Source organism: Tetrahymena thermophila (assembly GCF_000189635.1).
Source record: "Tetrahymena thermophila SB210 genomic scaffold scf_8254688, whole genome shotgun sequence".
NCBI classification, from domain to species: Eukaryota; Ciliophora; class Oligohymenophorea; order Hymenostomatida; family Tetrahymenidae; genus Tetrahymena; species Tetrahymena thermophila.
This window is the reverse complement of record NW_002476454.1, coordinates 711,405-735,701: the sequence shown is the minus strand read 5'-3', so window position 1 is coordinate 735,701 and position 24,297 is coordinate 711,405. Positions and strand designations below refer to the sequence as shown.

Below are 24,297 nucleotides of genomic sequence, written 5' to 3'. Positions count from 1 at the left end.
CAACCTAAAGCAATCCATGATTAGATTCTAATTTTTTAGTGCGTAATCGATTACGTCTTAAAATTGATAAATAATAGTCATTCTTTAAATTGTAAATACAGAGTGAAATTTATAATATTTCAATCAAGTAAAATCATGCTAATGAAGACATCAAAAATTTCTTAATAGAAAAATAAAGAAAGTAAATTAATTAAAGAGTATATTCATTCATTGATTCATTTAGTTGTTTATGTATTTTTTTGTTTGTTTGTTAAATCAAAAAATAAAATAAGAAATATATAAATCAAAGTAATAAATAAACTTCTTGCTAATTCATATTAATAATTAATAATAAATTAAAGTCTTAGCTATTTAATAAATATTTTTACAACAAAATTGGCTAGAATAGCAAAAAAATTCACTAAAGTTTGGTATTTTCAAAGTCAGTAATAAAGATTATTTAAGGGAAAAGTTTTAAAACTACAGCTTTTTAGTGTAATCCATTTAGGAGTAAAGATAATACAGAAAAAAAGTTGAACAAAATATAAATTAAATGGAGGAAGAACTATCTACAGATAAACAATCTTAACAAATATATAATTAGGACAATTCTGATTAACTTTCAACAAATGAAAATTCTACAGCTTCGAAATAAAATAATAATTTAGATGGTTCAAATGGATTTGGATCTTCTAATTCTTTGACATATTACTATTCTTCCTTCGATTTATTTGAAAACGAATAGAACGCTGCATTTTTAAAATATAGAAGGTTTATCAAAAAACTTCAACACTACTTAGGTAAGCTTTATTAATTAAGAATATTATTGGATATTTTGCGAAAAAAAATGTATTTTGCCACCTGTTAAATTATTTGCTTTTTAGACTCAAAAATAATCTCAAAACACAAAGAAAATTATAACACTTTTAAAATTATTTTATCTAGCCATTTTTTTAAAGTGATAGCAAAATTTTACTTTATATTTTCAGAATTTTTTTGAATCACATAAAATCTTAAGAGAGTGTTAAATACTTTTGTTTTTTTTTATTTTATATTAATTTTGGTCAGCTATTTAACTAATTGCATTTATTTTAAATCTTAATAGGTCCTGACTGGGTAATATACGCTAATCAAGTTTGCTACAAGTAGGATCCTTAGGGCAAAAAATATTTTTTAGATAGTTAATATATTTTTGAGGCATGTTTAGAAATATGGCTTTAAATGAGACGTCAATTTAATAAAGAAAGAAGAAATTCTATTTAAGAAGAAAAAGTTGTAAGAAAAGAATCTGAAATGAGTGTTGAAGATGGTTAACAATCACAACAACAATAACAAGAATAATAGTAATAATAATAATAAAATTAATAAGTGTTAGAAGAAGCAGAATAATCAAAGCTATAAGAAATTAATTTTTCTATGTTTGAAGAGAATGAGATGTTTGAAGAATTCAGCAAAAAATTTTCATCCTTTTTTGCAGATTTTAAAATGGGTAAAAAATTGTTTAACTTTTAAAAAGAAATAATTTAGATTAATATTTGATTTTGCTAGTTTTCTTATTAGGCAATCCAAGTATTTCGTTAGAATTAATCAACTTCGTATAATCTCAAAAATAAAAATTCTTTTTGTGACTGAAGTCGTGATTGATATCAAGCTTAAACATTTAAAACAATTGTAAAAATGATCAATTTAAACAAATAAGTTTTTTAAAAAATCATAAAAAGATTTCAGAAAAAAGTGGAAGCAACTAAATCATAATAGAAGAATATATTCTATTGTAGTTAGCATTTACTATCTATCTATCCTAAAATAGTTATTGTCAATTTTATTTTACATACAGAATAAATCATAAAATTAATCAATCAATCAATTAGTGGGGGGAAATTGCATTTCAACTACTTTTATTTGGTTTATTGTGACGTAATAACCAATTAAAAGAAATTTATCTTTTTTTTACACGCATAAGAGAGAACAGATGAAAAATATGTTTTTTTTCTTGTATTAATTTTTGAGAAAAATACAAATATCCTTTTCACTTATATTTACTTTTCATTAAATATTATAACTTTACAACTTGAAAGCCTAATTTTAAAATATATTTATTTTTTCTAAACACAATATAGAATCTATGACATACAAAGCTGTGCTACATGGCTTCTTTTTAAGTGCAATTGAAACATGGAATTACATACTTAGAAATCCAGTTAAAAAAAGAAATCGCTCTGACTCATTTAAATAAGTAATTGATGACTACAAAAAAAAGTAAACAATCAAATAATTTATCTATTTATATATCTATCTATATACTTATTTATTTATTTTTTGCAGTTTTATTATTTATATTAAAGATTTTTTAATCTAAACTCAAACAGGATTATTAAGCCAATTATGGTTGTTTCATAAAAGATTACAGGATATTTTGGTTCTTAAAAGTAAGACCAACCTATCAATAAAATAAGTGAGCTCAGTGAAAGCTAATTTAGATCTTTTTCTAACTTTTAAAAAAATATTCATAATGGTAAATTAAATTGCTTAACTTTTTATTTCTTAACCTCAACTAAGAAAGAAAAAAAAAAGAAAATTTCTAATTCTTTCTTACTTGCAAAAAGATAAATTAATTAATTATTTGTTTTGAGCTTTTGTATGTTTTAGCATATATGAACTATAATTGACTGTTTATTAAAAATAGAAGAAGAAATGTTATTGGAGAAAATGAAATAACTGACCATAGCTGAAGATAAATTGAGTGATTAGTAGTAGCAACAATAGTAGTAGCAGCCATAAGAAGTCACACTTAAGAAAATATCAGAAAAGGCTCTTAATGGTGCTGTAGTGAAGTTCGCATAAAATTATTTGTAAAATATAGTAAATAATACAAATAAATAATGGCAAGTAGCTAGAGGATTTGTTACAAATATAATTGAACTTAAATACAATGATATATAAGAATATGCAAATAATATGAAGATTAGATTTTTATAACCAGCCTAAGAATTTTATAATCAGTTAATGGAAACATATATTCTTTTTAAATCTAATAATTACACTAATGTAAATTTATTATTTTATAAATTAGAAAAAGAGATTTAATTAATTATTTAAAAAAAAATAGATTCAATTCAAAGATTTTTTGGAAAAAACCAAACAAAATCTTGGAAATAAATGGAGTGAAAAGTAAAAAACTAATTTTGATATTTTAAGGATGTTAAATGTTTTTATTTATCTAAAAGTTTGATCATTCCTACTCAAGTCTTCTTCTAAACTTTAATCTTTTAATGGAACCAAATCTTAGAAGAAAATAAAGACTCAAACAATGACGATGAAACTGTAATTAATTTTTTTAAGATGATTGAATAGAAATATTAAAAAATATAAAAACAGATTATTAGGTTATTCGTACAAAGAGTAAGAAATAAAATGGCTGATAGCTGGGATGAAAACATAGTTTAAAAAGCTTAAGAGAATATATAAGAATGAAAAAATAGCAAAATTAGATTTATTTTAAATTAATATGATTTTCTAAAAATTAATTAAATTAAGTTTACTAAGTAGTAATTAACAATATTTAAATGGCATGTTTAAATTAATCTGTCTATCAATTTATCTATCTATCTAATCTATCTCAAAATTAAAAATGAGTAATAAACTTATAAAAAATACTAAAATTAGTAATCAATCAATTACTTACTTACTGATAAAAATAAAAAAACTGATTAATACATCAATTATTTTGTTTTTTGCATTTATCTATCTATCTATCAATTTATTTATTTATCTATTTTACAAGAATACTTTTATTTACTAAATAAATAAATAATTTCTCAGTTTTTAGAATATTAAAATTGCTTTTATCTTTTACATTTTCATTTTTAAATTATTAATTATTAATAATAAATAATTCATTTTATCAGATTTTTGATAGTATTTTAATATCTGAATATTTTGAAGTAATATTAATATCTCTGTGTGTGTAGGGAATAATCAGCTCTTTTCTCAAAATTTAACTTCAGATTTTATTTATTTGAATAATCTATTTTCTTTTATTTAATTACGAAAGTATTAATGTTGTGTATGAATTCTATGATGAAATCTAAATTAAAAATGGATATGAGCGAATCATTTGTAAAATTAATTCCTAATACTAACATGGTATAATACAGAATTTAAGAAGAGGAGGAATATGAACAAATTACAATTGAGCTAATTAAATAAGATAAAAAATTTTCATTTCAAGAAAAAGCAAACTCTTTTTATACCACATAATAGAGCACAACAAATTTTAACTCACGAGCTACAACTCTAGGAGGCAGTATAACTTCATAGAATAATATAAATGAACCAGAGGTGAAAGATTTTTATTTTAGATAAACTTAAAATATAGTTTAACAATTTGCTGATCCTAAAAATTATATAAAATCATAATAAATATTATTTCAATGGCTTCTATTAAGTTAATAAAAAAGACCAAACCTCTAACTACTAGGTTGGTCTTAATTGGTTGGATAAGGATCCTAAGGGAAGGTTTGTTTGGATTTGATGCAACTTTAATATTAAGATGCTTATATTTGCTAAAACTAATTAACAAAATAGTTTATTCCAGTAGCACTAAAATATATTGACGATAGTGATTAATTTAAGAGAGAGGTTATGATAGTTTAACAGTTATGTTATGAATATCAGCCAAAATTTATCTATGCTGATTTTTAAAATTAAGTAATTTGCATGGAATTTTGTATTTGTACCTTAGAAGACTTTTGTTTAATACCAAATAATATGTATTTAAAGAACGATTAGTTTATGGCTTCTCTCTTAATAAGATTAATGAACAGAATTGTAGGATTAATTAAAACTAACTTAATACATGGCGATATTAAACCTCAGAACACTGCATTTGGAATTAGGAATAATAAATTAGAGCTAATATTATTAGATTTTGGAGCTTCTTCTTACAATACCTTTGATTATTGTAACTACTACACGAAGGCTTACTGCCATAAATCTATAATTGAAATGGTGTATTAAGATTAAATGCTTGATATAGACACTATTTTTTTCAATGAGTTATTTTGCGCGTGTAGAACAATATAGTATTTAATTCTTGAAGATAAGAAATCAACAATTTTTAATTAAAGTAATTATGATTAATTTAAAGAAAAATATTCAATTTCTCATCCCGTCACAACAAGCATCATCAGCTTATTTTTTGGAAATAAAAACCTCAGTTATAGTTAGTAACAGTTTGAAAAATTTATACAGCACTATAATAATATCTTTGATGATAAATTCAATGAATTACAAATTGATTTCTTACTTTAAAACTAAAAAGCTTTTAAATGATTTTAGAATGAATGTTTCATATTGAATTATTTATATATTTTCTTGTTTTGTAAATTATTTTTGAAATGTTCTATTAATTTTCTCAAAACTTTAAAATTAAAAAAAGAATTTAGATTTAAATAATTAAAATTAAAATAAACATCTCATAAAAAATAAGGAAAAAATGTTGTGGTTTAAGAACACAATAAATGCTTACATGGATCTCAAAGATAAACAAAAATTCCATTTACAAAATTAATATTTTAAATTTGATAATTATAGGTGATATTTGTTTGTATGGTTTTCATACTTTTAAAACGAAAAAGGAAAATTATTATTATTTTTATTATTTATTATTTTAGGCAAAAAATTTTTCATAAAGAAGAAAGATTTATTTGTTGTTTATTTATTTATTTACTTATTTATTTTTTGTTGTATTATTGATTGATTGATGATAGCTGACTAATGTTTTGGAGTTTATTGCAATTTACCAAGACAAGTAAGCGAATTTCATATTAATTATAATAACTAAATTAAGCTCGGATAGGTATTAAATAACGTAAACTTTTGAAGTGATTGATTGATTGATTTATTTATTGATATACAGCATTTTTGAATATATTTTTTCTAATATATTATTAAACTTAATTAGCAAATAAGTTAGTTAATAAGAAAGGTAAAATAATTTTTATAAATATCCTCTCTATCTATACTTTTTTCGCTAATTGTTATATTTTTAAAGAATGAGAGAGATATAAAGAGCTTGGTTAGTATAAGTTTTCACTTAGTTCCATTTACATTATTTATTGATTCCGTGAGTATTGTTTCTTTTTTTTATTTTTCTTCTTAATGTATTTTTTCCCATTAAGATATATTATTTTCACAGTTTTTGACCATTTACTTAAATTCTGGTCCTGCAAATTCAGATAATACACTATACAGAGGTAGTACAATTATTTTGGCAAAGTTTCCTTCTTGTTTAGATATTATCTCCATAGATTCTAAACCTACTAGGTAAGGTGTCACTGGTAATCCTAAATGCTCTTCTTCTTGTACCTATTTTTTAATTTAGCAAATCTCAAAATATTAACTTTTAAAAATTTACTTAAAGAGTGAATTCTTTGCATATTCTCATACTCCATTCTTTTGCAAGTTCAAAACACTTTGTAGGACCTGTAAGATCTGCAACATGGACTAAAAAGCCACACATCAACTTTTTATCTGCTTCGCTTTTTACTAAATTTATATTCATATAAATTGATATAAATTTTAAGAAAAATAATGTTACTCAAGTCAGTTCCTTCCTATTTAAGATAGGTGAGTTTTATTTCAAATTGCTTGGTTAATTCTTAATGCTTTTTCATATCTGTAGATAAGATGTTTGAAATGCAATATTTTCTGATATTTTTAACATCTTCGTTTGAAAGTTATTCAAATATGTTATGTTTTTAAATTATTTTAAATAGTGTGGATGAGTGATGATTTTCTAAAACCTTTTTATTTAAATATTTAAGTTAAATAAATAATCATATTTTTATAAGTTGAAATTAATTACTGATTCATCATTAAATTTAATAGCTAATTTTGAGAGTGTAGCAACTTCAAAGGCGTTAGTCCTACCTGTATGTGATACATCATGACCTAAAGAAGAAAAGAGAAGAGTGAACTACTCTAAATAGTCTAAATACCTTGCTAAGAACTTAGCATTAATAAAGAAGTAAGTTGCATGAGATACTATTTATTAATGATTTATATTAAATAATAAGTTAAAATTTATTATAATTTGAATCTAAATTAATAATTATAATAGTAAGTATACCAGCTATAGCGTGCTAGAAATTGTGGAATGGGTTTTGTCTTTTATCATATTTATGCTGTAATAATTGTAAAAATTTTAAGAAAACTTCTTTATCTATCTTTAATTTATCCATAAAACCAGCTAGATGGAACATAGACCAAGCGTATCTAAGCTTATCTTCAGTTGTGGAAACTTAGTTATATGGGAAGTCCCAATGAGAAAGTTCATCTACATCCATATCGTTTACTTTAAATAGTTCTTTTGGTACTATTTACAATTTAAATAAATTTAGTATTTTAGTTTTTTTTTTATTTAAGTTGAATTACCATTTACTATTGTTTGGTGCTACAAGGAAGAAAAACTACCTTATCTAGTAATGCTCTCTTAAAATTTAGGTATCAAGGTAAGCATTCTTGGCTTAAATTTTCTAAAAAAAATAGATTTTAATTTGTTGTAAAATAAATATATTAATGTAAATAATTACATAGGCAAATCAGTGTGATAATACTCAACTACGTAAGAATCCTTGTACTGTTCTTCAGTTATCTATTTTTTGTACAAAAACTCAAAATTAAGAAAACCAAAAAATAAATCTATAATATACTACATCGAGTTATGTTGAAATCTTATATTCTATTGATTTGTCCTTCAAAAAATTCATCAAATCTTAAGGAGTAAAGTTTTCCTACAAGCTATAATGCTCTATCAAATTTTAGCAATACTTTTCTATTTCTTAATAGATGTTTTTCCTACTTTTTCCAGTTTTTGCTTTTTCATCTTAATTCCTATTTGTATATATTGATTGGTTTAATCTCACAGTAAAAAATTATTTAGAATTTACAAATTCTAATGCCCTTACTTTTTATCCTCTGTCAGTATCAAATAGGAATCAATTTAATTAAATTAGTTTCTCAGAGGGATTATATCAATTTGATATTATTTTTGATCTACATTTCCAAAGTTTTTCTCTCCAAGCTCTAGCTCATCAATAACTTTACCAATCAGTCTCTTATTTTCTTCTTCGAAAATCAAATCATCTAGAAGGAGCTATTCGCCAAGTTGATAATTATCAGGAATATGAAAAAGACTAAATTGATAATTATTTTTATAAACTTTAATTTTTGAGTATTTACAAATAAAATCATTACTCAAATTCAATGGGAATAGGATGAGGCTAATAAATGAGCTATCTCTTTTTGTCAAATAAAAAGAAAAGACTATTTTAGTTCTTAGAATCAATAATTTCCATCGTATATTCTTTTGAACTGAAATTTGAAACCATACTTATAAAATATCTCCATTACTTTGTTAGCTTTGAGAAATATTTAAATTTAAGTTAATTTAACGAAATGGATTTTTAAATTATTTACTCTTTCAACAAAAGTAAACAGATTCAATTTAAAGCTTTTAATGCATAAAATAAACTAAACAAATTTAGAATCTCCTATTGGTATATAGATTTTATCTTGGTCAGTGATGATATCCCACTAATTTTCACTATCAGAATCTCCATTATTTAAAATGTCACTATATATTTATTAAACTAGATAAAATGCTGATAATCAGAACTAATTATTTTACCAATCTGACTGCAGATGATATCTGATGAGTTCACACATAATAGATTTCAAAATTTCATAAGAAAATCTTAGATACTAAAATTTAGTCATGTGAAGAATTGAAAGGAGGTTTTCTTTAACAATTTTAGAGTTTTAAATATCATTGACAATGTCTATCATAAAATTAAATATCAAAAAGCAGCTCTTGAAGGGTAGCTTAAGGAAGTATGAAAATAAGATAGATTCCATTTCAAATATGAAAAAATTTGAATTGTTTAATTTTAAGAAAAAGTATTTTTTGTTTCCAAAATATTATGAAAAGCATTCTAAATCTGGTCTTTCGTTTGAGTTTTCAATTATTTCTTTTTTATTTTCTCCTGTTAAAAAAGCTTTTAATTCACAAGAAATTTTTTTTAAGTCATCGTTTGGAATCTATTTTTTATATAAAAAATAAATGTAAAAATTAACAATTAGATATTATTTATTTTATTAATATTCAAATTTTTTTATCTAACTACATTAAAGCTAATAAATAAATAATAATTAATTTGCAATATCTTATTTAATTAGGATATAAAAGGTTAAGCAAGATATTTTCTTTCAGGTTTAATTAAAAATGTAAAGTGAATGAGCTCAGTTAAAATACTTGAATGAGAATTTTGTTACTGGCAAATTTAATAGATTAGAATACTTTCAGTAAATATTTTATAAAAAGAGCATTGTGAAAATGTTTTGGCTTGATAATTTATTCAATTTGAAAAAAATCAATCAATTAGTGTTAATTAATTTGAAGATTTTTGATTTGTAATTTTTATAAATTATTTTGCGCTCATAATTAAAGAAAAATAAAATTAAGAAAATAAGTTATATAATGTGATTATTTAATAATCAAAATTTTTCTTGCGTACTAAAAAAAAAGAAAGAGCTTAGGTGTAACACACACTCGCTATTGAAGATTTGATAAAAAAATAATCAAAAATTTATAATGCTAAATAAACTGCAGTTACATTGAAGTGTTCAGTCGTAGTAAATAAATGAACCTATTCTTAGTTCTTTTTAGAGTTATAGATAATCGATAAGTTTGACGATTAGAAAGCCATGTTTATTAGGCTTCTTAGTAAATAAAGGGATCTCTCTTTTGTCAGCGCTTTTTAATTTAGTATATAGATTCGATATTTATCTATTGATCTTATTTTTTGCTATAAGTTTATAAAAAAAATGCTTAAGATTTATTATTGTAAATATTCAATATGTAAATTTGTGTTGATTCTTAAATGTATTTTCTCACAATTCTTAGCAATTTGTTAATTTAATTATTCAATGCCATACCTTGAAAGCCTATATCCTTTCTTCTAAGTCGTTAAATAAATTCTGCTCCATATTGTGCAAATGTATTCCATTTTAAACTGAACCATTTCTATTATTTTAAAAAAAAAACAAATTAGAGAATTAAGCATTGATAGGCTATCATCTGTTTTTTCTGCTATTAGCTACTGAAAGTTTTTAAATTGATTTCCTCGCTTTAAATGCTTTTAATTACTTTCAACAACTTAAGAAAAAGTTTAAAACATTATTTATATTCTTTAGTTAATAAATATCATATATTACATGTGCTTCTTCTTTTAAGGATAGAAATCGTTTATTATCTTCAGTGTGTTCAGCTTATTTTTAATCTAATTGAGCTCGCTTAATTCTTCCAATGTTAATTCGAGATTACTGTTAGGTATCAAGTCTAATTGCTTGTTGGATTACCTCAGTAGATCCAACATAATCTACTTATTTGATTTATTATTGCTCATATAAACTCTATATAATTAAGAATTTTTTCTTGTAAAAAGGTTAGTTTTTTGTTATACCTTTCTTCTTTGTTTATTTATTTATTTATGTTTTGTTTGTTTGTTTGATTGTTTCTTGCTACTTGTTTTTTACAATAAAATAATACAAATAATTAATTATCTTTTTATTTTTATCAGTCAGTCAGTCAATCAATCAATCAATTAAGCAAAATATTGATGAAAACTTTATTATTTTTCAATAAGCTTTTATCACTTATTTATGTTAGGGATAATTAATTAATTAATTATTTATTTATTTTTCTTAAAATTTCAGAAGATTTTATATTTTTTTTCAATTATTTCTTATCGCTACATTTAAGATATACAAAATTTTATTAACTTCAGCAATATTCACTTCAATCACTCAATTTACCTAATTTTTAAGTTGTGAATAGTTGTTTGTTTATGCCATTTTCTTAATAGAAAAATAAAATATTTCAAAATTTCAAAATCATTTCTCATGGTTTTAAATTAATTTATTATCATGATTAAATATGTAAAAATACAAAGTATTTTTTATTATTTTTACAATTATATTTAATGAAACTAAAAATTAGCTCCCAATTAATAAATTTTATAAGTTTATTTGCTTGATGACCCTTTATAAATGTGTTTTTATTTGTAACAAAAAAAATAAAATTATTTTCATAATTTATTTAGAATTACAAGAAATGTTTATTAATTTTTATTTGAGTAAAAATAATAATTAGGTTATTAAAAAAATAATTTTGAATGAAAAAGTAATAAAAGTATGGATTAATTATGAAGAATTTAGTTGTGATCATTAAGTAAATAGCTTTATTTTACAATTTAAATAATTAAATTTTAAATATTTGATGAATTATTTTATTTATTGTTGAATAGTTTAATAATTTAATTTTTACCAACAAACATCAATAATAATAATAATAATATTTTGGTTTTCATCAATATAATTAAGTGTGTATTTATTATCATTTAGTATAGTATTAACTCCAGTTGAACAAATCTAGATAGATCTTTTATTTAAAGATATATATCTATTCAAAAATAATGAAACAAATTCTAAGTTTAGGGATGTAATCATTATATAAATAAAATATTTTTTGTTAAATAGAAAAAAGAGAAAAGATAAACAATAAGAAATCGTTTTAAAATGAAACAAAATTTACTTTCTTCATTAACTTTTTATTGAATTAATAACTACTTTATGTATCATTATTATATTAAAATTTATAGTGGAAAATCTAAAGGAATAGATGGAGCTAAAAAACTAGGATAAGATATTTTAAGAAATACTAAAATTGAAGATCTATAGTTAGAAATAAGCGAGTATGTTGATTGATCGCTAAAAATAAATTACTCTTTTCATATTTTTTATTAAATTCAATTTTTTTATTTTAAATATGATAACAAATTATAAAATCTTTTGAATAGAGGTAATTTTGTGGGAATGTAGGGAATCAAAGAAATAGGAAAGTCTCTTTTGCAATGTAAAGAGATCAAAAAATATTCACTTGAAATTTAAGAGTACTTTTGCTTATAAAAATTTTTTAATTTAAGTTTTTTATAAAATAAAGTAAAAACTAACTTTAAAGTTATTCTTCTCTATGTATCTTCTATTTACTTTCAAGTATTCCTACTTTAGATAAACTGTAAGAAATCAAGATTATTGTACAAAGGTTTAAATTATTTAAATAAATTAATTTTTTTAGACTAAAATATATATTTACAATATAGTAAAGAGTTGCAATAAAATGAATTTTTGGAAGTATCCCAAGCTCTAAAAAAATGTGTGGTACTCAGGAGTTTAACTCTTATTTTAGGAAAGTAGAAGCTTATAATTCATTAAATTATTTTGCTTATAGTTTTTTATTTCAAAATAGTTAAATGCACATTGATGATAATCCACTTTAGTAAATAATTGAAACAGTATCATAGCTCAGCTTTTTAAAGGAATTTACTATAGAAATATTAAAGTATTTGAAGAACAAAATTATTAGAATTATATTATTTTAATAATAATTAGCGATAACTAGTACTCTAAGAAAGTGTGCTATTACTTAGAAAATGCTTTGAATAGCTGCTCAAAGATAACTAATTTATCTATTTCATTTGGAATGTAATTTATAAAATTAAAAAATTTAAGTTATATTTTTAAAAATAAATTTCGTACTATTTAATTAAACAGAGGCAATTATATTGAAAATGAAGGACTTAAATAATTATCTAGAGGATTAGAAAAGTTGGGCATACTAAAAAAATTATATCTTAGGATAGGACAGTAATTTATTACTCACTCTATTTTTAAAATATGTTAAAACTTGTTTTTTTATTTCTTCAAAACTTTTAAAAGAGAAAATTAAATAGATCATGTAGGCATAAAATTTTTTGCAGAAAGTCTCTCAAAATGTTATCATTTAATATTACTCGACTTAACTATAGTAAGGTAATTAATTAACTAATATATTTTTAATCATTTTTATTTACTTTTAAATTTATTAGAAATGAAATAGGTAATATTAAGTAATTCTATGATAAATCGTACAATATTTATTTTACAAACAATCAGGATCTGAGGGTGCTAAATATTTAGGTTAAGGTTTAAAATTTTGTCGCCATCTACAAAGACTATATCTTACAATTGGAAAGTTAATTAAAATCATAAAACTTGGCATTATATTTATTTTAATTTAAAAAGTGGATGTAACATAGGTGTAGATGGTATGGAAGGAATAGGAAATGGTTTGAAAAATCTGAAACATTTAAATTTTTTAGATTTAATTATAGGAATGTAATTAATTAGATCATTTAATTGTTTTTTGACTTTTATTATTATAAGTTAAAATAAAGTAGAAAAGTTAGGAATCATAAAATTAGCAAAAAGACTCAACAAATGTTAAAAATTAATGATAGTTTATTTCTTATTTAGATTGTAAATTTTAAAATGTTTCTTTCATTTAATTATTTAATTTTCTGTATTTTTAGAAGCCCAGATTCATAATTATTTATTGATATTATGCACAAATCTAAGAGACTTACATACATTAAAAACTAAAGCTGAAGCTACAAAAAATAACTAACTCAATTAATAAACAAATGCATTTATAAATTATTTTTAATTAAAAATTTTTAAATCATCACAATATATATGAAATTCATTTCTTATAAATAAATTGCATCATATTTAATATTTTGTAAATTGACTTCAAATTAATTCTCTTTTTTCAATTTATTCAATTTTTCTAAAAATTATTTAAAATAAATTATTATTTTCTATTTTATTTGTTCTATTGAATTTTATTAACGCAATATCTAAGAACAAAATCCTAATAGCAACTGATTTATGACAAAATTAGAAAACTTAATCCTTTAAAAATTGAAAGAAAAATTTGAATTTTGTTTAGTATTTTATTTTTATAATTTATATTAATAAATAATAAAAAAATAAATCAAAGTTAAGAAAATTCTGTGAAAAAAACAAAAATTAAATCATTATTAATTCATGACATTTTTAAGTTTTTTTTAATTTTTTAAAAACTTTAATCTAAATTTTGATAGTTATAAATATTGATGAGTTTATTTATATTAATAGTTTATTTGTTAATTAAATTTGATTATTATATTTTTACATTTATGATTATATAAAGTGGTATAATAAATAAAATATTACAATAATTATAAATGGGTAGATTTTCTTACTTAAAATAAATTCAAAAGTTTCATTTTATCTCAAAAAAGATTTTATTTAATTCTATAAAGTCTTATTCTATAACTTGTTCAAGTAGTTCATTATCTATACTCAATCTTTTATGGTTAATATCAATTAAATATTAGCATAAGTAAAGAACTTTTGAGTTTAACTCTCCTTCGTTTTCAACCTATTCAGACATAAAATTTAATTACTTTTGATAAATAAAATATTTGATTTTACACAGGATTCTGTGACAATGATTTTTCTTTAATCTTTTTCAAAATTGGTTTATATTTCATTATCATTTATTGAATTTATATAATCAAGTTAGTAAGGCTCTCCAAAATAGCAAGCTAGTGGCTATTTATATTAAAATGGTGTAACAACACAACTCATACTCATATTTAAACTCATTCCATCGCTAGGAACTTTTATCTTTTCAATTTTAACTCCTAAAACTGATTAAAAAAACAAAATATTATAAATTAAAAATCCATGATCAATTAAGTTATCAAATGATTTTACAGTCAAAAGCAAACATCCACTCATAAAAATAAAATTCCTCTAATTAAACAATTGATAGCAATTCAATGAATTTAATAGCTGCTAAAACTAGATTGAGACTAGTATTAGTTTTTTTTCTTTTATCATTAAATATTTTCATTAAGAATGTTAAAATAGCAGGCCATACTATTCTAAATTAATCATTTAATGTTTGCTTAGACATTCTGAGTACAAGGATTCTAAAACAAAATAGGATCTAAAAATGATAAATAAAAGATTAAATTTATTTTTTTGTCAAGAAAAAAATTATACAAGAATATAGATGTTTGGTTAATGAGAATCTTCGTAATTAATAATTATTTCATTTAAAGCTTCTAAAATATCGAGTAACTTTTTAGAATATTTATCAACATTTCCTGAGTAAATTATAAAGCAAACTCTAAACAATTTTTTAATTCTATGACTTTACTCGTGGTTTTTTGATACTAAATTTTAGAATAACCCATCTCTGCAGTAATTTATAAAAAAAGTTTTAATTCAATTTTATTTATTTAAACAAACTTACTTAGTCAAGAATTCTTTAAAGAGATCACCTTGGTCTGAAATTCTATCTATAATGTCCTTCCAATTTCTTAAAGTTTAAAAGTCGCAGTTAAAGAAATCCTAATTAGTTTATTCGAAAAATATTGATTTACTTTATTATTTATTTTTTAAATTTACTTAGCTATTAAAAAGCTCAATTATATTTTTTCTGATCTCTTTTGCTAATAGCTATCCGCTATTTTTAAGTAAAGAATTAATAAGCTAAGATGCATATATTTCATGAATAATTTAGTTATTATCTAATTTCTTTTTCTCTATTGCTTTAAATAAATCAAATAAAAAGTTTTGTGTAATCTTTGTGATTCTTTCGTCACTTGCGTAAATATTTTAAAGTAGTTCATAGCTTAAATCACTTAGGACCTTATAACAAATAATCTAATTGTAAAGAATAAACTACTCATCTCCTATGTCTTTAAGTTCCTTATAATATAAATTTATTTAATTATTAATTTAAAATTAATTTGAAAAACTACATCTATTTTTGGTAGTTAGAATATCATAAAATCAGGCTTGTCTAGGCACATTTAATATATTATTGGAGACATAGGTGCTATCAAGGTAAAGTCATTAATTTCAGAAAGGCGGCGAACAGCATCTGATGTACTTTTAATTACAGCTGTAGGTACAACACTAGTGAATTATATTTTATTTGCAGCTATTTAAGAAAGAGTTAAAAGAATTCCCTTAACTAGCCTTCTTAATTCTTTCCTAAAAGTACGATCTACCATAGCTTGATTAGGAGAAAACTTTTGACTCATCATAAATATACTTTCAACCAACCAAACTAAGCTTTATGAGTGCTTGGAACTTTTGAATTGTCTATTTAATATGAATTATATTTATTTAAAAAACCAAGATAAAATATTATTTATTTAATGATTAAAAATAATATTTTTAAGTTAAATTGATTTTTAAATTTATAAAATTATCTTTTAATAATTACTAAAAGAATTTATTTGCAGGAATCCAAATATCTTGTAAGTAATTATCAGGCATTTTCGTGTCATCAATAGGATAGATTGAAAATATTATATAGGTGAAGCTGAGAACGTTGATTTCGTTTATAGCTATTTATCTACTGAAAGGAAATGTATTCTTGGGAATAGATATTCTAGTATTATAAAAGTTTGTGATTTGTAGTACCATATCACTTTTTAAGCATACATTAATAAAATCAACCAAGTTTATATCAAGAGAAATTATGAGATCCATTAATTTATACAAATTGATAGGATACTCTTCTTCATTATACCATTCATTGCAAATATTATTTGTGTAGAGCTTAAATAGTGCATGCATAGTGTCAACACTAAATTAAGTAAAAATTGGTTTCATAATAGCTATGATCTTTTACCTTAAAGAATCTTTTTAGTTAAGGCTGTTATTTTTAAGCTCTTGTTAATATTACTTTTTTATTAAAATAATTTTTTAAATTAATTGAATAAAATGTATTGAAATGTTTACCTGATTAAATTCAACAAAGGAATCATATTTGTATTGCAGTATGCCTTTGCTTGTTAATTTATTTTAATAATTTTAAAAACTATTTGATAACGGCCAGCAATGCAAAAATGCTTCTATTATGCTTGGTAAATTATCTAAGATATTTCTATTAATTTATTAAAATTAACCAAACTATGCTGTTTAGGCTTCTTTTTTTTCATTATGTGAATGCATAGTAAATAAAGACTTTAGTCTTTTTCTTTCTGTGTTTTGTTGCACTTCTTGCTTCTTAAACTTTAGAAAATAGTTCATTAGTTTATTTAATGCATCAAACAAGATCTATTTTTTAAAATGAAGGGTTAAATTTAAAATTAAAAAATGTTATATATTTTACAAGCTGATCTTATTGAGAAGCTGGTAAAGTAGTTGTTTCTTATAAGAAAAGAGCAGAAACATCTAAATGCTAAATACTACCATTGTTTTTAGTTTTTAGTTTAAAATTTTATCTTATAGATAAAGACCTTGAATTAGAAGTTCTTATCCTTGAAATCTGGGTCAAATTCAAACTTTCTTCTTAGAAGTTTGTGACTTGAGTATCTTTTATCAAATCTACATAAGTGTTAGTAATCTACTCAACATATTTAGTAAGTGTAGAAATAAGATTGCTATGTGATTTGCTATCTGGTTATATAAGCTGAGAGCAGTAGAAAACAGTACTGTTTATTGTTTTCAGGTAAGTCTAGTTAACATAATATGTCTTTGTACTGCTTAATCCAAGAAGCAAGGTAGGAAAACAAAAATATGAAGTTAAAATTTCACTAATAAGCTTTTTATCATCTGATTTAAGGTTTGAGATATTATCTTTGATTTTTTAAAGGATTATATTGAATAAATTGAGAACTTAAACTTGCATAACCTAATTGTTTTAATCTATCAAATTAGATATACAAATTAGAATATTCTCAAGCATAAAAGTAATTGACTTCATCAATATTTCTTGGTCTTATATCTCATTCATAATTGATTCTAAGAAATCACAAAAGTTTGCGTTAATTGTTGCATTTTTAGATTAAAATTAATAAGAAAAAGAGTTTGAAGTTTATCCTTACATCAGCTTGAGTGAAAGAAAAATAATTATTTCAAGGTAACTGCATTTATTTATATCAAACTAAGAAACCATATTATTAATAGAAGCGATCTACTACTAAATCTTAAAAGAAATAGTTTAGTTGAAGCAATACAAAACAAATTTCTCTCTTAGAATGCTAACTATTGATTTAATTTATTTATATAAATTCTATACTTTATCTTAGTTATATTCGTTTTTGAATAATACTTTCTTATTATTTGTTAAAAAGTATTCAGCTTATTTGTATTCATCTAGTAAATCACTAATCAAAGGATCTATGATACTTTAAGACAAGGAATAAATAATTTTATATTTTGTAAATTATTTAAAATTTACCGAGAAAGGTAACTTAAATTGTCATTTAACCAGCTTCTTGAAGTGTAACGTATAAGAGGATTATCATCTTATAAATAATTTAACAATTCGTAGATTCCCACACCATTATTTTATATTGAATTCTCTAAGAAGTAGTCATTTGTTAGGCGGAAATACTTTGAATAGCGTCTTTTAGAATTTTGGAAAAAAATAATTTTTTATAAAATAAAAACTAGAATTAAAAAATAAGTAAGTAACTTAATTAATTATTTACCTTATTGATTATTCTAATGAAGGAGAAATCTTGAGATCTTGCTATATGAATTAGTAGAATATTTAGGAATAATAATTTTTAAAATGTAAAATTTTATTGATGATCTCAGAAGAAGATATAGATTCTTCATCTAATATATAGTATAAACAATGGAGAATCTTTAAGAGGGTCTCCTCATTTTTGCTGATATATCCTCTAAATTCGTTTGGATTTTCTAACAAATCATAAAGATTTATAACAGAAAAATAGAGAATTCTTGTAGATTTAGAATTAAGGCATGATATTAGAGAAGCTAGCCAATTAGGAATCAATGTTTTTTCTTATTTTTCAGAGTGAATAGCCATTATTTTATTTAGAGAAAGCAGAATTTTGGAAGAATAGTCTAAAATACCAAAATCATCATCCGTTTACAAAATATATGAAACATATTCGCAATAATAATCACTAAACTTAACAATATTCTCTTTATGCTACTCTGACAAAGTCACAGACACATTATTATTCTAATTAATTATTTTTAAATTAAATTTTATTAAAAAAAGTATTTGCTTGTTTTTTTATTTGTTTGTTTATTTATTTATTTAATTATTTACTGTAAGCTATTTTAGAAGTTCTAAAACTAAATGTAAGGCAGGACCTCTGTAGGTTGTTTTAGTTATAGTTTTAGGTCCAATCTTAACAAAAGTTTACAAAATTTATTATATTATAGGTTGAAAACTTTCGCTAATCTATGAGTAATCTATTTGATTTTCTTCAGAAATATCATTATGCTACATAGAAATTGTAAATTCAATCAATTCAATTGATTGCAATGCATTTGTCTCATTTCTTTGATCCATTGCTTCTGATAACTTTAAACCTATAATGAATAGATTATAATATATTCAATATTTTATTTAATTAAAATATCTTTACTCAGCTACTTGAATACCAAGTCCATGTGGTTAGAAATACTTTGAAGAAGACGCTAAGTAGAGAGGAACAAATTTTAGTCTTCTTTAACGTTAAACATAAACTTTATCATCTCAAAAGCAATCTCATCTAAAGTAAGTTCTATCAAGTGATCATGTTCTCTGTAAAAATTTTACAGAACCTTCAAGGGAATATTTTTATCAACTAATTATTACAAATATATTTTAAGTTAAATTATTGGAAATTAATTATATTATTTATTTATTTACTTAAAGGCAGTGAGAACAAATTAACTATGGATTTTTTAATGAATTTTAACAGTTTAATCCCTCTTTCATCATCTTATACACTGAATTTATTGTCATTGTCAGGAGGACCAAAGAGCCAAATGTTAATTTTTCTCATGACAGTGAACTCATTTAAATGAAATTAATACAGACATTGCTAAACTAAAAGCTGCTTATCTGTGTCAGAGAGTATGTCTTCTTCAATTGGAAAATGTGAGGTAATGTAATCTAATCCGAACTTACGAGTTAATATATTTTCATCTTATAAAACACTTAGTAAAGCATTAATAATTAAATTTGATTTATTAGGATAGAAATTCTCTTCACTCTTTAAGTCTTTTATGGCATCTACATTTTATTTCATAATAAGAGGTTTTTTTGAAATTCTACTATTGAAATATAAATTTAGATTATACTTATTTGTTTCATTAGTTAGACTTAAAGCTAAGCTATTGGATCCTAAAAGTGGTCATAAGAAATCCTTATTTCTCCTTCAACCTCTTAATCAAAACTTTGCTGACCAGTAAAATTAATATTCTCATCTTTTATACTATATTCAGAATTTTTTTTAATTCTTAAGGAGTTATTGCTGTTACTTTATTTGCTATCTCCATATAATGAATCCTCGCTCTTTATAACATTAACTGAAATAAAAAATATATCAAGTGAATAAATAAACTACTTTTTATTCAAAATTCTAAAATTCATAATCAATTTATTCAGCTTCTATCTGCTTAAAAGGCTTAGTTTTCTTATTTAAATACTTGAATCCACCTATCCTTATTCTAGGAATTCTTAGAATAGTCATCCATAAAGCTGCAAAAAAATATTTTTAGCCAACTCCCTCTTAAACTGTGTCTAATAATTTTATAGTTTATCTTTATACTGATTCATCGTTATCTTCTAATCCTGGTAAAACGCAAGCAATAAGCCCAGGAAGGCAAGGAATGAGTTATACTTGCAGCTCAGTAATGTAATCTTAAATAAGCTTCAAAAATTATGGTTTAATCTTTTTATATTTTTAAAGTAAAATTCACTAAATATGAATATAAAATAGACTTTTATGTAAATCATTTCATTAAGCATTACTTGCAAAGAAGCAAATTGAAAGAAGGGAAAGAGGCCAATAGCATATAAGGCTAAATCAGATGAGAGCTGATTAACATATTTTTTGTTATCACCACCTAACTTTAAAAGCTTTAAATTTTAAAAAATCTTATCATAAGTTGTCAATGCTAATCCATGCACTTTAGAAGGTAATGAGGGATAAAGGCATTGAGCAAGCCTTTTAGCAAAAATTTCCTTGTGAGGAATATGAGGTGTTTTGTTTTCATCTAAAATTTATGCAGCTTTAATTAACCAGTTACTTGAATCTGCCCACTCATTACTTTTTTCAAACTATGCTAAATGATTTGCAAGCGATTTCTTTAGATTTTCTGTTTCTTTTGCATAAGACTTCTCCATCAGTTACAATTTTTTAAATCTATATTTCACACTTTTGATGTAATTTAATGGTTATCAAAACAAACTTTTCAAACTATTTTGCTATTTTGATTATAAATAATTAATTTCAAAGATAGTAACAATTAAATTTGATTACAAATTAATTGATTGGAAATATATAGAATATCCATATTAATTTTAATGCTTATTAATTATTTTTTTTTATTTTTGATCATACATTTTAGATAAACTTTCTATTAAAACTGTTAAATGTATCCTTCTAATAGATTCTCTTAATAGGGCTAATATCACCCTAACCTTGCTTATCTATTATATTATTTACATAATATTTATTTATATCTTTAATAAATTACTCCCAAAAAAATTACAAAAGATATTAGAAATTTGATAAATTTTACAAAAAATTTGATAAAAAAAATTAATTTTATATTTATGAAATATTTAGCCATTAAAATGAGCATCAAAAACTTTAGCTTGTAATTAAATCTTTAAATTAAAAACAAAATAGAAAACCCATATTTAAGTTTTTAATTATTTCGAAGTTAAATTTAATATTATTTATCTAATTAGTATTTATTATTAAATATTTTTTTTTCAAATTAATCATAATAAAATTTTACTAATTTATATTTTCATTTTTACTAATAAAAATAAGAACAAATCCAATTTTTTTTAAATGATAAAAATATAATTCATTCTTGTAAAATATTTTTAAATTTATGTAAAAGAATATAATAAAATATAAAAATACAATCAATATATTACCAAATTAACATAAATTTATAAAATATTCTTTGAGAGAAATAACTATAATATTTACATATGATATATATTTGAAGCATAGATTTTTTAATTTTATTAATAAGGGATGTATTTATAAATTTTCTAACTTAGATTTATTGTTCAATTTTCAAAAGTAAAATAATTTTTTTAATTTTAATTTATATTTACGATTGAATAGATTTATAAAATTCAGTAAATCTTAAAATATATAAAATCAGTATATAACATAAAGCTATAATTTCACATTTTAGATTAAATTATATAATCAATCATCTTATCTAAAATGGATTTTTATTATGATATTTTAAATATTTCTTTTTTAATTAATTTTATAAATAAAAAAATTAAAATATATTCAGAAATCTATTATAAATTAACTAATTATATATTTTGTCATTTTAAATATAAAAATTTTATTAAATTTAAGACTGATAATTTAAGTTATTTTGAATCCATATTTATTAGTTTATAATAAATTTCAAAATAATACTAACCAGAATATTACATACATACATATTAAAATTTAAAATATATAACAAAAGAATTGCATAGAAATTTTATATCAAAATATTATTTATGCTTTCGAATGAATCAATGAAGCAATAATATAAAAAACAAACTATCAATAAATCAAGCAAGCAAGCAAACAAACAATAACTTTTATTTTTGGAAAGAATAAAATAGGCATATTAGAAGAAAAGTCATATTAAATAACAAAGTGTTCATCTATCTTAAATTCCTTAATAACTTCAATTAATAAAAGATAGTAAAAAATAGGTTTCCTTCAATTTTGAAATAATTATTATTTAAATAAAAATTAAACAATTAAGGAAGAAAGAAGATATCCGAAATAAAATAAAAAACAAAGATAATTCAACAACAAATAAGCAAATAAAAATGGACGATCACTTTTTTGAAGACGAAACTCATAATCATCAAGGTAATTGATAATACATTAAAATATATTACAAAAACTTAGAAAAAATAACTTTATTAGCTTTAAATAAAATGAAAATAAGTAGTGACAGATAGCTTGTTAAGCATATTTTTTTATTGTTGAAAGAAACAATCATAATATGATAGAGAATTATATGAAAAAATTTACTAATATTTTATAAAAAAGCAGCTAATAAATAAAAAAGAAAATTATTTTGCTTTAAATTTTTAATATTAATTTCATGATGTTAATTATATTTTTATTTTTAAAGATGTTTTCTAATAAGAACCCAACTAAGAAGCACATTAATAAGCTGCTGGCGGTGATCAGTTTGATAACTTCTTTGGTGATTAAAGCTAAGGATAACCCTAATAAACATAACCTGAACATCAAGAATAAGATGACTTCTTCGGTGGTGGATAACCAGTTTAATAAGCTACAAATTTTGAATAAAATACTCAAAGTAATCAAAAATATTTTTCGAGTATTAAAATTTTAACGTTTTTAATTTTACAATATTAGGCTAATATGGTGCTTTTAACAATAATTTTGGAAGCAGCAGCTAACCTCAATAAAACTTTGATATGTTTGATCCTACTGAACACACTCCTTAACAAGTAACAATAAAATTTTAATTTAACCTGAATTTTTTGAACATTTTCATTCTTCATAGTTTTTTAACAAACAATTTTTTAGTATTAACTTTTGATTTTTTTATCAAACAGATTAGCGAACACGAAGAAAGAAAACTTAAACTCTAAAAAGATGAACAAGAAAGAACTTAAAAGTTAATTTAAAAGCAAGTAATATAAATAAATACTAGATTTTTACAATTTATTGGAATATTTCAGCAAATAATAATGTGTTTTTCTATATGCAAATATAGTCTGAAGAAAATAGTTTGAAGAGCTAAAGAATTTCTGCTGCTAAAACATATCTTGCTAACTGGAAATCGTAAGAATAAATAAATAAATAATTTATGTAAAAGAAATAAATTTATAAATTCATTTTTTATTAACAAATAGTGAGAGAGAATAAAATATTCAAAAAAGAAAATAAGCTTGTCTTTAAGAAGAAGAAGTTTTAGTTGAATCAAGAAAGTAGCAAACTTATGTAAAAATTTTTTTAGTTTATCAAAATTTATCATTTAAAAAATATTTTTCTTAACTTATTCTTTTAAAACAGAAAAATTCTTGGGATAAGGTTACTAGTAATATTAGCTTAAAGGCCAGTGAATATCCTGGAGCCAAGGATGTCACTAGAATGAAAGAATCTATTCTTAATAAAAAATCAGATTTAGCCAATAACTGATATTATATATAATATTAATTTATGTTAAGTAACTATAGATGGTGTAACTAATTTAAATAAATATTCATTGTAAATTTTGTTTGTAATTAAAAAGTTGAAATACTTCATTTTTATTTGATTTTCCTATTTATTTATATAAACATTTTACATCATTTTTACTTTTAATGAAACAATTATT

General features: G+C 22.1%; 6 protein-coding genes across 6 annotated transcripts; 3 read left to right on the top strand and 3 right to left on the bottom strand. All coding sequences in view use genetic code 6, as the record gives it.

The window, feature by feature from the left end:
* Window positions 1-256: 256 nt before the first annotated feature.
* Window positions 257-3,453, top strand: TTHERM_00293330 (hypothetical protein; the record flags this gene model as incomplete). The annotated part of the gene is made up of 8 exons (XM_001013065.3): window positions 257-779; window positions 1,085-1,468; window positions 2,100-2,238; window positions 2,349-2,494; window positions 2,666-3,027; window positions 3,089-3,150; window positions 3,207-3,303; window positions 3,358-3,453. The coding sequence occupies exons 1-8, from the start codon at window positions 533-535 to the stop codon at window positions 3,451-3,453; spliced, it is 1,533 nt and encodes a 510-aa protein (XP_001013065.2). The 5' UTR covers window positions 257-532.
* A 529-nt stretch (window positions 3,454-3,982) lies between these two features.
* On the bottom strand, window positions 3,983-4,867 carry TTHERM_000293329 (transmembrane protein, putative; the record flags this gene model as incomplete). The annotated part of the gene is made up of 1 exon (XM_012796916.1): window positions 3,983-4,867. The coding sequence occupies one exon, from the start codon at window positions 4,865-4,867 to the stop codon at window positions 3,983-3,985; it is 885 nt and encodes a 294-aa protein (XP_012652370.1).
* Window positions 4,868-6,072: 1,205 nt separating this feature from the next.
* Window positions 6,073-10,448, bottom strand: TTHERM_00293350 (3',5'-cyclic-nucleotide phosphodiesterase; the record flags this gene model as incomplete). The annotated part of the gene is made up of 15 exons (XM_001013067.3): window positions 6,073-6,348; window positions 6,398-6,528; window positions 6,581-6,785; window positions 6,848-7,026; window positions 7,112-7,357; window positions 7,417-7,517; window positions 7,575-7,636; window positions 7,698-7,875; window positions 7,932-8,177; window positions 8,239-8,402; window positions 8,461-8,617; window positions 8,672-9,081; window positions 9,657-9,848; window positions 9,979-10,066; window positions 10,258-10,448. The coding sequence occupies 15 exons, from the start codon at window positions 10,446-10,448 to the stop codon at window positions 6,073-6,075; spliced, it is 2,826 nt and encodes a 941-aa protein (XP_001013067.3).
* A 1,068-nt stretch (window positions 10,449-11,516) lies between these two features.
* TTHERM_000293349 (kinase domain protein) lies at window positions 11,517-13,527 on the top strand (the record flags this gene model as incomplete). Its single annotated transcript, XM_012796915.1, has 14 exons — window positions 11,517-11,542; window positions 11,703-11,795; window positions 11,901-11,993; window positions 12,044-12,145; window positions 12,204-12,293; window positions 12,350-12,442; window positions 12,493-12,585; window positions 12,655-12,747; window positions 12,820-12,912; window positions 12,969-12,979; window positions 13,036-13,114; window positions 13,165-13,257; window positions 13,306-13,398; window positions 13,452-13,527. 14 exons carry the CDS (start codon window positions 11,517-11,519, stop codon window positions 13,525-13,527), a joined length of 1,128 nt encoding a protein of 375 aa, XP_012652369.1.
* Window positions 13,528-14,185: 658 nt separating this feature from the next.
* TTHERM_00293360 (dopey, amine-terminal domain protein) lies at window positions 14,186-21,088 on the bottom strand (the record flags this gene model as incomplete). Its single annotated transcript, XM_001013068.2, has 18 exons — window positions 14,186-14,344; window positions 14,398-14,615; window positions 14,683-14,917; window positions 14,974-15,169; window positions 15,227-15,324; window positions 15,382-15,684; window positions 15,738-16,083; window positions 16,208-16,671; window positions 16,729-17,046; window positions 17,102-18,119; window positions 18,173-18,340; window positions 18,426-18,928; window positions 19,019-19,284; window positions 19,341-19,541; window positions 19,607-19,972; window positions 20,041-20,254; window positions 20,307-20,633; window positions 20,714-21,088. The coding sequence occupies 18 exons, from the start codon at window positions 21,086-21,088 to the stop codon at window positions 14,186-14,188; spliced, it is 5,775 nt and encodes a 1,924-aa protein (XP_001013068.2).
* A 1,593-nt stretch (window positions 21,089-22,681) lies between these two features.
* Window positions 22,682-24,119, top strand: TTHERM_00293370 (clathrin light chain; the record flags this gene model as incomplete). Its single annotated transcript, XM_001013069.4, has 7 exons — window positions 22,682-22,811; window positions 23,080-23,271; window positions 23,331-23,425; window positions 23,534-23,611; window positions 23,695-23,762; window positions 23,834-23,921; window positions 23,994-24,119. The coding sequence occupies exons 1-7, from the start codon at window positions 22,769-22,771 to the stop codon at window positions 24,117-24,119; spliced, it is 690 nt and encodes a 229-aa protein (XP_001013069.3). The 5' UTR covers window positions 22,682-22,768.
* Between the last annotated feature and the right edge of the window lie 178 nt (window positions 24,120-24,297).